The sequence below is a fragment of the Phocoena phocoena genome, chromosome 7 (assembly GCF_963924675.1).
Source record: "Phocoena phocoena chromosome 7, mPhoPho1.1, whole genome shotgun sequence".
Lineage (NCBI taxonomy): Eukaryota > Metazoa > Chordata > Mammalia > Artiodactyla > Phocoenidae > Phocoena > Phocoena phocoena.
This window is the reverse complement of record NC_089225.1, coordinates 55,704,382-55,719,007: the sequence shown is the minus strand read 5'-3', so window position 1 is coordinate 55,719,007 and position 14,626 is coordinate 55,704,382. Positions and strand designations below refer to the sequence as shown.

Genomic DNA, 14,626 nt, shown 5'->3' with positions numbered 1-14,626 from the left:
ATGGAATACGCAGAACGGAGAAACATATCCTCTTACATACATGGATTAGATAACACCAATACTGCCCCTTCCTGTTTCAACAGATCCTGATGCAGCCCTACCAACAGAAACCAGCAGATGTCCGGAGGGACAATGGCTGTGAAATGTGACTGACAGCCGGAGAGCCTCATCTTGGATGAGGACGCTAAAGCACAGAGGGATGACGTAATTTGACCAAGATCACACAGAGAGCAGGTGGTGGGGTTCCGAACTAAACCAAGGGGGCCCACTGCGCTATGAAGAGCAGGTTTCCCCTCTGTCTTTTCTGAATCCTGAACTTGCCCTCTTACGGGTTAACAAGAGTAAGAATTATAGTACTTTCCGCCTTCCAAAGTCAACGAGTAGTCCAAATTATCTCGGTGAGTTCCTTTATAGGACTCCACGGCAGAGACTGAAATACTGAGTCTCTCCACTAAGTCCACCATAGTCCATTTCCCCCTCCTTTATTGAAAAAGATCATTGTTAAAAGTGTATATGGTGCCATTCCACTGTTTGTAAGCTCCTTTTCTTGACTGATTGGGCCAGGATCTGGAATCACAAACACTTCCCTCCAGTCCTGGCTTAGACTTTGCGGCTAGGCAGGACGGCCACTCTCCAAAGCAGAAACAACCTTCTCCCATCTGTTTGCACAAGCAAAATCATGGGGCAGGTCCTGACTACCGTGGATTTTTTATTTCATAACTAGATTCCCACCCAAGAGGACATTCCCACTTTTCAAATTTGTACCTTGCACATCTCTAGGGAGTGCTAGTTACTAATCTATAGGGAAAAGGCAGTGACACAGCAGCCTTTGGGGAAGTTCTTCACTGAGGCTGAATAGCAAAAAACAGCTATCCAAACCTTTCTACTAGCTAGATAATCTGCCCCGCCGTGCAAATCTATAAGAAACAGATGGGATTCTGTTGGGGAGAGGGGAATTTTTGCATTGGAAACTGATGAAAAAAATGACAATTCTGTTGAGTGCCCAGGATATGTACCATTTCAGCCGCTGAAATACCTGGATAATTTTAGGAGCAAGTGTGTGGTTAATGGAGGATGAGAAAGCATTCCGTTTGAACTGCTTCAGCATTGCCAATTACGTGAAAAAATTTTCTGAATTAAGATTACTGGCCAAGTAAAACAGAAACTCTTACACTGTGAAGTTAACATCCTAAACAACACTCAGTTAATGCTAAGTTAAATATCTCTTTGTGAGAAATCATTATTACATTCTCTGCAAGCTGTTAAAATTCTTTGGAGTTCCAGGCTAATACATGGGATGCCAAACATACACATCCCTTCTCCCTTCCATAAAAAGAAAAAAAAAAAGAAGAAAAAAAGGAGGAAGGAAGAAAAGAAATAAAAAAAGAACTAATCAAGATGGTGGTAAAATTTCTAAATAGAAAAAGTGATTGAAGTTAGCATAAAAATTATACTTAAATATTATTTTAAGTTCTGGGCAATTCAGAAACAACAACCTCTCTTTCTATTTATTTTTTCCTACCAAGATTTTATTGCAAACATGAACATTATAGATAAACCTTTAAAAATCTAGGGCCAAGATTATTTAGGACATTTGAGAAGGAAACAGACCTCCACATTCGGCTTTCAGGCTCCTATAGATGACCATTACCTGAAGGTTACAGACATTAACATTTTTTAAATGTATTTTTTATTGAGGTATAATTTGCACACAATAAAATGTACAGTTTTTTTATTTTTGTGGCCACACCACTCAGGCATGCGGAACTTCCCCAACCAGGGATCAAACCCACGCCCCCAGCAGTGGAAGCGCGGAGTCTTAACCACTGCACCACCAGGGAAGTCCAGTGTACAGATTTTTAAGTGTACAGCTCAATTAATTTTAACAAATGTGTACACCAATGTAATTACCCAAACAGGTAAGATATTCCACTAGCCTAGAAAATTCCCTCATGCCCTTTCCCAGTTGATAACTCCTCCACAACCAGGGGCATCCACTGGTCCAATTTCTACCACCCTAGATTAATTTTGCCTGCTCTAGAACTTCATAAAATTGGGATTTTGTAGTATGCATGTGTACATGTCTGGCTCTTTTCACTAGGCATAAGTTTTTAGAGATTCTTACTTAATCCCCACAGGCTTACCCTGTTATAGATAGCACTGCCCCCACGTTACAGATGAGCAGACTGAGGCTCAGAAAGTGTAGAGATTTGCAGCAAGCTAACTTAGCTACACTGGGCATGCCCAGTCTAATGGAGGGGACACTGGTTTTTAAAATCCCCATCACCACCCTACCCGTTCCCCATGACCAGAGAAAAAGTAAAATCACCAGAGAATGCCCAGGATTCTAGCAAAGAGGCCCTTCCACCTTAAAAAAAAAAATGGCCTGTGCTGGGGAAACATTTTAAAATCTAAAATACAGAGGTCAGAATAAACTTTTTAAGATTCAAGAGGGGGGGGAAAAAGGGAAACAGTCTCATAGCAGGCGACTGACTATTTTGAAATGTAAGAAGTCATACAAGATGAAATAAAAATACGATAGAAATGTTGGTCATGCTGGTATTAAAAGTAGTAAGATGTTGATGATTTAGGCCTCCGAAGGCTCCTTTACACGCGTTGCTATTATCTTGCTCAGCTGCTGAAACCTGCTGTTTTAAAGGCAGGAGAGTGGAACATCCCGAGATAGCACCTGGGTTATTTATCATTATGTATAACCCTGGTACACTCTATTTTATTATGCTGCCTTTAAAAGGAAGATAATGCAAGTATGGTTAATTTGTTTCTCTTCTTTATCTATACAGTGTCGTGACCCATCACGGCTTTGTCCCACGAGATTTGTTTTTCAACCCAAAAGAAATCCACAAGAAACTCTCCCTAAAAATTCCATTAATAACCTCTTTCAGCGCATATAGGTTGCAGGGTCTGGAACTAAGAATGTTTTAATCTCTCCAGCAAAACAATGTCTCATAATGATGTACAGGACTATTGCTGTACTGATGAAGAATCATACATAATTCAGCACCTTTCACTTGGCACCACTGTGATGTCCTCATTAGCCGTGGCTCACAGTGTCTGTCAGATGGTGTCCATGTGAACGCAGGCATTATATTGTCTTTGAGATGTGCAGCTGCTTCCATGACACTGCCAGTATATAAAAACATGACGCCAGTTTGTTTTATTTAGTGCTAAACCTTCCAGTTTGTAAAAACAAGGCTGACACAGAGCCTGACATGAGGCAGTGAAAATAATTAGCTCTCATTTTCTCAGCCTCCTATTTCCTTCTCCCTGCTGTGTTCTCTTTCCACTAAACCACCACATGTCAGTCGAAATGGGAGGCAATTAGTGGGCTCATTTCAGTCCCCACAACTGTGCTGAAAAGAAAGTATTTATGATGGCACAATGAACAGCTGAAAGATTAAATAACATTTTCCTTTTGAAAAGAAAATGACTTCTAGCTAAATGGGCAATTTCTGATTATTCTCAAACAAGCCTAGAGTAGTTGGTTTTTAAAATACAAGAAAGGAAAATGAGTCATTTTTAGGTGAAAGAATCAAATAAAACTTGACACAGTAATGCAAATAACTCATGTTTTATTGCAAAATATGTAAATGCGTTATACCCTTAACAATGGCTTGTGTCTAAGGTCAGGGCAGACTGGTGCCAACCAGACACCAGTGGAGATAAGGTTGTTCTGTTGCCTTCTGGGGAGTTGTTATTTGAGTTATGCTTGAAAAAAGGACTTTAGGGATGATGTTAAAATAAAGTGAAACGAATCAAGTGAGATACACTTTCATACGATGCATCACACACTTGACTACCTGAAACATTGTTCAGATGTTAGTTGACATGTTTGGAAAGGGCTTCTTTCTTTCTTCATTCTTAAACTGTATTTGAAATTGGGAGGTACAAGGTATTCATCTTGGAGAAAAAGAATAGTAGGTCTTCCTCTTGATTTTTGAATAAATAAGAATCTATTCTATCTCAGACTGGGTTTCTTAACCAATATAGAAAGTGGTCTCGCTTACCTAATTACTGCTTAAATGTTTTTAATACCGGGAAATGGGCTGCAAGTAAACTTTCACCCAGGACCTTCAAAATACAAAAACAGCTCTTCTACCTATTAGATTCTCCTCCTACCTCCCATGTCTCCAGAAATGACTCTAAGAAATACAATTTTTGTTTCTTTTTTTTAGAAATAGAGTTTTTGGGAAAAAAACCCTAAACTGTCCTATTTAGCAGGCATTGTTTATTCTGAATCCAAATCCTAATGTTGATGTGGTTGTCACACATCTTTGCTTTCCCAACATAGTGCTTTTTTTTTTTTTTTTTTTTTTCGGTACGTGGGCCTCTCACTGTTGTAGCCTCTCCCGTTGCGGAGCACAGGCTCCAGACGCGCAGGCTCAGCGGCCATGGCTCACGAGCCCAGCCGCTCCGCGACATGTGGGATCTTCCCGGACCGGGGCATGAACCCGCGTCCCCTGCATCGGCAGGCGGACTCTCAACCACTGCGCCACCAGGGAAGCCCTAACATAGTGCTTTTAATTTCATTCCAAATAATCTGTTCGTTTACAGTTGATTATTTCCAAGGTCTAATTTTTGGTTCAGAATACACAAGTCACTGTGAGTTATCAAGGCCTTCTCTCTGCAGAACTTACAGTGATTCCCAGAGACTTTTCAAAACCTGCTTCTGAAAGCAAAGATCTCTTTTATTATCAACAACTGCGCCTGTCATCATAAAGTTGCCAGTGATGGCTGTTACAACCGTTTTAAAAGGCAAATTTAAGTTCTGTTTCCCTGTTTGTATAATTATATTCTTACTTCCTACAAACTCAAATCCTAACTTGTGATTCATACACTGTGGTCAGTGTAGCTGTATGAGCCAATAGACACCCAAGGGGATCTAAGCCAACAATGGGTTCATTGGGAGCCTGGAACACTCTCTGAGCTAACTAAACATTTTAATATAGCTGGAAACCAGCAATAACGTGTTTGCAATTTATTTAAACCTATGTTTCATCAGGTATACTTCCTTGCTACTCATGATTTTGAAAGGAATTCATAATCTTGATTAAGAAGACTAAGAGTGATCCAATCTGTGCTGGAGACAGCCCTCATGAGCTGATTGCTTTCATCTCTTCCCAACTTCAAGTTCAGTGATGTCACATTGGCAATTTGAAATTGGCCACGGTAGGAGTATTGACGACATGGAAAGCTGCAAACACTACAAGTCAGGGCTGTTTCTCCAGTTATTAGACATTTTCTGGCAGGCCATTTCTACACATGACTATCAACCCATCAGCAAGGATGTACTGGACGCCTCTCCCAGTTTTGTTTTAGTTCTATAGGAGGCTGCCTGACCTGTTTGACGAAGCCCATGGCCAACGCGAATTGAAAATCAGCAGCAAGTCATGTAGTCAAATTCCAAACTGCATTTGCTCCTTTGCTGTCAATTAAAATTTGTATTTCTTACAGAACCCTACCACTGCAAGCTTACATACTGAGGCACACAAACACACGTGTGTGTACATGTATCCTTCCCCCCAAAAATAGTTGGTCATGGGAAATAAACTTCCCTACACTGAATTTGTCATAAACGCAAGACATATCAAAGTAAGGCAAAGCAGGGGCTTCCCTGGTGGCGCAGTGGTTGGGAGTCTGCCTGCCAATGCAGGGGGCACGGATTCGAGCCCTGGTCTGGGAAGATCCCACATGCCGCAGAGCAACTAAGCCCGTGAGCCACAACTACTGAGCTTGCGCGTCTGGAGCCTGTGCTCCGCAATGGGAGAGGCCACAACAGTGAGAGGCCCACGCACCGTGATGAGAGGGGCCCCCACTCGCTGCAAGTGGAGAAAGCCCTCGCACAGAAACGAAGACCCAACACAGCCAAAAATAAATAAATTAATATAAAAAAAAAGTAAGGCAAAGCACTGCCTTTTAGTTCTTCTGAAATGTACAAAAGGTGTTGACTTTTTACTTCCTTACAAAATCCTTTGTGCCCTGTTATTTTATTCATGTTTATCTATCCATTTATAAAAACTCCACAATAGGAAAAAAAAGCCCTATTTGGCAGTTTTTAATATTTATAGTGCTTTGAGAAAGGGCCTGGAGATTCAATTAAGTTTATTAAATGCCACATTTTATAAGCAATCTAATAGAGACGTAAAAGCACCATAGGAAGTGGGAAGTATTTGTGAAAAGCAGCATTTGTAACCTATAGCTAAACAACTGGAGAAGCAGAACTATTGACTGAATTTCTTCGGGTGGGGAGTGGGAGAAGGGGGCCAGGTGCCAACAGTGACGGATGTAAGGAGGGAGGCAAGGGGGACGGAGAAGCCTTCTATTCCGATGGGGCCAGTTAGTGCTGCTTCCACCCCTTCCAAATGTCCCTCTTATTTTCTCTACCTGGTTCGCTTGCCCCTTCAAAAATGCCTCTCGAAAGGAAATCACAAGAGATGGTCATCTGGAGGGAGGTGGCTGGAGTCTGGAAGCCAGTCTCTAGTTAAGGGTCCACTGGACCCAGGGTGTCGTTTCCCAGGCTTCTCCCCTAAGCTCATCTCTTCTCTACAGCTGGTGATCCACTTAGACCCAAGGGAGCCCAGTTTCAATCAGGTTTCCTTGCCTCACTGGGGAGAAAAGGGACTAAGGACACGAGAGAAAAGTCTGTGACTGTCCAGCACACGCAAAGAATGAACGGCTCCTCGGAGAGTTCCCTCCTAACTCTGCTTTTGAATTTTTATGACACAAGGTCTCAAAAGGATCTCGGTGAGAAAACTCCCGGGTGAGTTGACAGTTTATTCCTTGGCAATTTGAGAATCAATGTTCCTGACTGGTGAGCTTATAAGAGATATAATAATAAACTCTATGCAGCTGAATATTTCAATAAAAAAGGGTGGTCGCCACCCTGGGGAGTGCATGAAGCTGCCTGAGATTCCAGAAGCCGCTTTCCTTCTGTAGCGAGTCAAAGGCCTTAGATTATAAAATGCAAGGCACTTTCCACATGAAACAAAAATAGTGGTGGTTTAGTATTAACTGACCAAAAAAGGTGTTTGCCTTTTTATTACCAATACACCTATTTTGGGGGATGATGATACTTTTCAAAAAGAAGCAGTATGACACCAAGGTTGAGCCCCTGGGCTGGACCTGCCCCTAACCAGGTAGGAACTCTGGGGGAGGAACTTTTCCTCTCTCCTCCTCAGTTTCCTCCTGGGCCTGCAGGGATACTGCTCCCTATGAGGGTGGATGGTAACAATTACACCAGAAAAATGTTTGCAAAGCACTTGCCACAATGTCTGGCTGAGGTATGAAATAATAATAATTACCATAAGCATTTCAAGCCCTTCGCCCAGGAAACTTGAGCTGAGAAAGACCCAATTTCTGCCAATACCACTGTCAACTTGGAGGCTCCCTCAATGTACATTGTTATTCAAATTAATAATTAACTTTACTCTTTAGAAATGGGTCAGGTAAATGGGTAAAACTTATTCTTAACTTCTTATTAATTAAAATTTTCAGGGAACCCTTTTGTCCAATTATTTCCCCTGCCAGGTTGTCTCAAAAAAGGAAAGGAAAGAGGATGTTTGTTTCATTTGTGGATGAATTCTTGAATTCCATATGGTGCTGGTGGTGAGGGCCTGGTCATCCTGAGGGGTTGGGGGCGGCAGCAGAGACTAAGTTCATGGGCAGGGGGTCACGCAGGTGCTCTGGACCACTGGAGCAGGCACAGGCTCCCAGACGTGAAAGGCTTTCCTTGGTCTGGTGAATCAACCTCACTTATGTGCCATAATCCATCTAGTTGTAAAATGAGGCTAAAAAAAGAATTGAATCTGAATTCTTTGACCATAAGGGTCGACAGGTCTTTCTTACAAGAAAAGGCTTTATTTTCTACATATATTTGTATATTTGTGGATAAGGTCACATTTCCATTGTTTCCTCTTAGTAGGCCAGTTACTGAAACAACAAACCAATTTTAAGTGCTAGCTAACTGGTGGTCCTTTTCAGAGGCAATGGGAAAACATAGCTACTATTTTCATGATAAAGTCACTGTCATACATTATTCCCAGTGGCTGCCGTTAGAATATATCTTTCATTTTAATTGTAAAAGAAAAGGTGAAATGGTCAAGCGAATCTCCCTGATACACAAACTCAGGTTTGGAGAGAACTTCCAAAACCCCAGTGTTCTCGTGTAACTTATTCTAGTCATGGAGATGGGGTAAAGGCTTCATCTTTTCCGTGAAGATGGGCTTATGGGAACTCAGTTAATTGGGATTTTGAGGATGACCTTTTTTCTTGGGTTCTACCTTGAAGGGTCAGGGTAACAAGGTTTTCATGTGGGGAATTTAAATTTCAATTTAAAGCACATTTGTGAGAAGATATTTCAAAATGTTAGGTTATAGTCTGACATAATTGGGTAGTTTAGACCTGGACAATAATTTACTCTAGGATTATTTTGTGGAAGTTTCCAGATGGCTTAAATATCTTGGGCCAGGTATTAGAGCTTAGCACATGTTTAATATATAGGTGATGATGAAGATGTAATTTCTGGTCTCAGCTCCGTCCTCTTACCCTAGGCTGGTAACACACTTTCTCTAATCAAGGATGACAATACCATGTGCCTTATGTATCTCACAGAAATGCCAAGGGGGACAAATGAGATGACATGATGAAATAACTTGAGCTCTTCAGAAAGAAGGACTCTCTAAGCATAAGTTTTAAAACATCATATTCAGAAAATTATTTGCAAACGACCATGAGCCTCTTTGAGCCCATATTCTAAACTCATCCCTTCCAAAAAAAGCTTTTCCTGGGAATTCCCTGGTGGTCAGGACTCTGCACTTTCACTGCTGAGGGCCCAGGTTCAATCCCTGGTTGGGGAACTAAGATCCTGCGAGCCGCGTGGCGTGGCCAAAAACTTTTTAAAAATTTAAAAGAAAAGGAAAAAAAGCTTTTCCTGATTAACCTCACCCATTCCCGTCACTTCTTTATTCTTTTAGCACCTTGGTGTTACATCCGCATTGTATATTTCACTCTTTTTTTTTTTTTTTTTTTTTGCGGTACGTGGGCCTCTCACTGCTGTGGCCTCTCCCGTTGCAGAGCACAGGCTCCGGACGCGCAGGCTCAGCCGCCATGGCTCATGGGCCCAGCCGTTCCGCAGCATGTGGGATCTTCCCGGACCGGGGCACGAACCCGCGTCCCCTGCATCAGCAGGCGGACTCTCAACCGCTGCGCCACCAGGGAAGCCCTATATTTCACTTTTGATCTATTGCATTATAATGTCATCTATCCAGCTGCTCACCTTAGAAACTGGGTGCCGTCCTGGCTCCTCCCTATCACCCCAACTCCAGCTAGTGACATAGTCTGATCAGTTCGGTCTGATCAGTTCCGTCTCAGTGTCCCTGGACACAGGGCACTTCCATGGCACTGCATAGCCTCAGCTCCTTGTCCCTTTTCACCTGGTTGTCTGCACTGCCCCACACAGGACTTTATCACTCTATCCCGAGCCCTTTCCAATTCATCCTTCTCTGTGCTTTTGAGAGATCTTTTTAAAACGCAAATAGAATCCTCTCTACTCCCTGCTTAAAACTCTTCAAACTCCTTAGCTCAGCACGTAAAACAGTTCCTTTTCTGGTCTCCAGCCACTATTCTGGCCTTAACTCTCCCCACGCTATTCCACCTGCTCCATATTAAAGTTGCCCCAGAGGGAGCGATGCTTGAGTTGAGTTGTGAGGTCCTATAGAAATCAGTCCACAGAAGAGCTGCCTGTGTTTTCCTGGCTTCTGAGCTTTCGCACATGCTGTTCCTTTCGCCTTCAATGTCTTCTCCCTACCTAATAATTCCTGATGGTTTTCAAATTTTAGTTCAAGTATCACCTCTACCAAGAAGACGTCAAGATCCTCTTCTGACCCCTTTCTACATCACTTCAGTGCTCATCCACTGCGATTTCACTGAATGATGTGCGTGATGTTGTAAAAACTGCATCATTCTGTATTAAAACCATTCACTGATCTTGTCTATTCCCATAAACTATGGGTTCCTTGCAAGGCAGTACTATACTTTATTACTTTGCATTATGAGCATCTGGCATTGAGCCAGACACACAGTATGTCCTCAGTAAATTTCTGCTGAGTGAATGGATGAAATTATTACTCTGCATGGGTGACCAAGGATCAGCAGATAATCGAAAGTTGCAGTGACTTTAGGCCTTGTGGATAACCAACGACTCAAGAAGTCTATACCATCATGGTGAAAACCAGACCACTATATTTGGTCTCCAATATCATTTATAGCTTCTGATTTTTACTAACTATGTACCTATTTCAGTTTTCCACATTAACAAGTCATTTCTTTGTTAATTGAAAATAATTTTCTTGGTTGAGATTACTCTTGACAAGTCTTTTTCAGGAAAATTCTTCCCTCTTCTTTTACCCCATCCAAGCCATAAAAATGTTTAAACACAGAGTACTCATAAATAAAGTGCCATAGAGTTGAACATCCCCAAAAAGGCAAATTAAAATGTGCTATTTATTTACCATCAGATGGACCTGGGGTGCCCACAGCTACAGAATCTCAGGATTGGAAGGGCCCTTGCTTATTGTTGGAGAGGAATTTACTCTCTTGCCCCCCTTTCTGGTAGCTGCTTCTAACAACAGGCATGAATAGACAGTGACCCATTCACAGAGGGAAAAGAAAAGTGTTCCTATACCAGACACCTAGAGTCAGAGCAGCTTTCACTCAACCAAGTTCTGTGGCCCAAACAAGGGAGGTTAAGATTTCCATTCAGCGAGAGCATCAATATACCTGCAGTGTTGCAGGTAAAACACTCTGTCCAGTGTCTAGAAAGAGCATCTTTTTTTTTAATATAAATTTATTTATTTTATTATTTATTTATCTTGGCTGCTTTGGGTCTTTTGCTGCTGTGCACGGGCTTTCTCTAGTCGCAGTGAGCGGAGGCTACTCTTCGATGCAGTGCACGAGCTTCTCATTGCGATGGCTTCTCTCGTTGCGGAGCATGGGCTCTAGGCACACGGGCTTCAGTAGTTGCGGCACGCGGGCTCTACAGCACAGGCTCAGTAGTTGTGGCGCACGGGCTTAGATGCTCTGCGGCATGTGGGATCTTCCCGGACCAGGGCTCGAACCCATGTCCCCTGCATTGGCAGGTGGATTCTTAACCACTGCGCCACCAGGGAAGCCCAAGAAAGAGCATCTTTTGAAGCCCCTGGTAAAACTAACCCCTTGCAACAATTTCCAGTCATTCCCAAGTGCTGGTTCCAGGAATGACCTGGGGTAAGCATGGTTTAATTAGTGAGGGCCGGTGGGCCAGCTGAGCCCCACCAGCTCTCCTAGAGCAACGGGCTCATGTTGTGAGGAGTTGTTTTTACAAGGTCTCTTTGCAGCATCAAAGGAAAGGTACCAATAGTGCAGTAGTTAAGAGTTTGGTTCTGGGGTCAGAGAGGCCTGCGTCAGATCCGTCTTCTGCTACTTGCTAGCCACGTAACCCTTGGACAAGTTAATTGGCCTTTCAGAGCCGTAGTCTCCTTATTTGTAAAATGGGGGAAAATAGCACCTACATCTGAGTCCTGTATGCCTGGAACACGAGTGGTCAATTAATAGACGTGATCACTATTACTGGCTATTCATAGTAATCCAAAGTAACAAAAACCTATTATGATTCCAATTCATATGACACCTAGCCCACGTAATTTGCCCAGACTCTAAACATAACATGAAGTAGCAGCCTGACTGAATGAGATTTGGTCAAATGTCCTGCCACCCCATTTAGCGTTGATAATCTAGGTTTCCATTTTGCCTACAGTTCCATTCTTGCTGTTGTTCTATTCTCGATATTATAAAAGTGATTCCCCTTAAAAAACAAAGAAACTGGAATCAGGAAGCTGTGACGCCAAGAAGCATAAACAATTACTCTAGTGTCCGTGCCCCCGACCTTAACACTCCCCACTGCCCACCATGGTTTGCAGTGCGTTTCCTTGAGGGTTTGGGTGGCCTCACACAGGGCTCTTCAGCTGAATGAGAACGATTCCTAGACTGGCTTACAGAGGCAGCTGGCAGCCTTTCAATTAAATTCTATTTTATAAAGTCTATAAATTTACTCAGAATCATGTTACCAGCTGGTAGGGGGTATATAAAACCACACAGTTCCAGGAGAGAAAAAGAGTAAATTAGACTGAAATTGATCCAAAGGATTTAAAATATGATTTACCTGTAGGCCAGTCCCTGGTTTCAAGTGAAAACCAAAAACAAGTTCAAGGTTCACTATTTTTTCCTCATTTTCTTCAGGTTCACCTACTGAGTCCTGAAACAGAAAACTAAGCACTGTTTATACTACATAGTGTTTTTACTTTTACTTCCCATGTAAAGGAGATGATTTCCCAGCACTAGTTTTTCCATTCTAATCTATTGCTTAATTTTTGGTTATTTTGGAATACACTACAAATTCCAATTACTAAAAGCAAGAGAAATGACATATTAAGCCTTTGAGAACTTTGCCAAATGATTCGTCTCATGCACTGCAAACTGAATGACACCATCTTACATTTTTCACAATGCATCTTGCATTGGGCAATTTTACCCCAGAAATGCACTTCGTCCCTGGAGATGCACAGAGACTTCACCTTGAGAGTTTCACAACACTCAAGATATTTACACCCTAATCCCAAAGAAGAATTATGCAGTTCCTAGAGCATCTGTGGATAGAGGGCCAAGCAGAGGAACAAATGAATCTTCGTGGGCTTAGAGATGGAAAACCAGAGTTGGTGGTGAATGAGAAGAGTTCTGTATATTGTTTGCAAGTATCTACTAATTTTATAACAAACTATGCTGTATACCTTTAGACTATATTCAAAATAATATGTTAAATATACTAATATGTTATTCAAACAATAAAACTTCTACCCCTCAGTGCAAGTGGCAATCCAGAGCTTAGCGTGTGAATTCCTTCGGTGGCTTCCATGTCGGACAAAGGTCTCCCGAGCCAGGTGGGAGGCCAGAGGTCCTCACCTACAATGTTAGCACTTATATCCCCTAGCCACTAAGGTGACATGTGTTGTTCTTATCATGACCGTATTGTTAATATTTCAACTTGCAGGGAACAAGGTTGTTCCATTTATGCACATCCTCAGCTTCACTCAAAGGGCCTTTTGTTGGACAGATATGATTACATTTCACTTCAAACAACGGTTTCCGACATTGGCAAATTTAGGTGTGGATGTGGCTGGTACATATGTCAATAAAAGTAGCATATTCTCAGTAAGAAAAACCTTCCTTACCTTAATGAGTGGTGGGAAGTGAAACAAGTTTAGGTAATCGTGGGTTAACTTCTCAATGGCCGACTGTAAAAAAAAAACACAAGAAACCCACATGACTTTATTAATGATCCGATAATGCCAAGAAAGGATTAAATTGTTGCCCACATGTAAAGGCATTCTTTATTTACGTAGTTCACAAAATACCTTGGGGATGTTAATATCCAACATCTATTGAGAATAAACCTGGTTGTTCAAAGTATTATAGGTAGTTTATAATTATTTAATGGAACAGGAAGATATTTTAAAGATGTTTAATCTCAGAGGAAAAAATAAATAAAACCGTTCTTCAAATACCGGTAGAGTATAGTAGTGAGAAGTTAATATTCTACTGTACAGAATGCAGTTGTCACCCCGAGTAATTGTGGGAAAAACAACAAAGAACATGAATATATCACCAGAGGCTCTCATTAGGGCTGAAATCTCACTAAAGGGTTTACTGCATTGAAAGGGCTTTTCTGTGGGTTTGTGTCCAAAGCTCCCTTCCCCAGTGGAGGACAAAGGACTCTTAAAGGAAAGGAGGACAATTTAAATGATGATTCTTGTTTATACTCATCAGGTATAATCCAGCTTTTCTGTGAACTGAGCATATCACATAGAGAGTAAAAAAGTACCGATGTAAGAAAAATTAGATGCATTTTTAAAAAAGTGAAATGAGGGCTTCCCTGGTGGCGCAGTGGTTGAGAGTCCGCCTGCCGATGCAGGGGACACGGGTTCGTGCCCCGGTCCGGGAGGATCCCACGTGCCGCGGAGCGGCTGGGCCCGTGAGCCATGGCCGCTGAGCCTGCGCATCCGGAGCCTGCGCGCCGCAACGGGAGAGGCCACGGCAATGAGAGGCCCCCGTACCGCAAAAATACAAAAAAACAAAACAAAACAAAAAGTGAAATGAAAGCTGTTGACACATCATCCAATAATGAGCACTTGTTGGATGTTAGGCTCTATTCCTCCTTCAAGGTTCCTCCACAGAGGGCTTCCAGGCTCGGGTGAGGAGGACGCCAAGACAGGCTGAAAGGAACAACCAAGTAGCAAAGGGCAGGTGGACAGACTGTCCACTTTGCAGTTGTATAATCGACCATCTGTAGGCTGAGAGACTCACTCGTTGAGAAGGTGTACAACAATGCCCTGCCTTCCTCAGTGAGACCGCAGAGAATCGAGGGCACTTTCTCACCCTCTGGATGGGTGTGTGTGTGCGCGTGTGAAGCACTGTCACAGGACCAGGCAGGTTCTTCCAGTCTGGAGGTCCCCTTGCAGCGTCCCATCCCGAATGGCCCAGCTTGAAGGATTCTTTATCCTCGTTGCCCCGAGAGTAT

The 14,626-nt window shown here is 42.5% G+C and overlaps 1 protein-coding gene across 1 annotated transcript in view; it reads right to left on the bottom strand.

The window, feature by feature from the left end:
* The window catches only part of MAP3K20 (mitogen-activated protein kinase kinase kinase 20), a 158,929-nt gene that overhangs the window by 18,712 nt on the left and 125,591 nt on the right, over positions 1-14,626 (bottom strand). Inside the window, exons 15-16 of the mRNA XM_065880322.1 lie at positions 13,281-13,343; positions 12,215-12,307 (exon numbers count right to left, since the gene is read on the bottom strand). Of these exons, the coding sequence (XP_065736394.1) occupies positions 12,215-12,307; positions 13,281-13,343 (156 nt within the window). The remainder of the gene's footprint in view (positions 1-12,214; positions 12,308-13,280; positions 13,344-14,626) is intronic.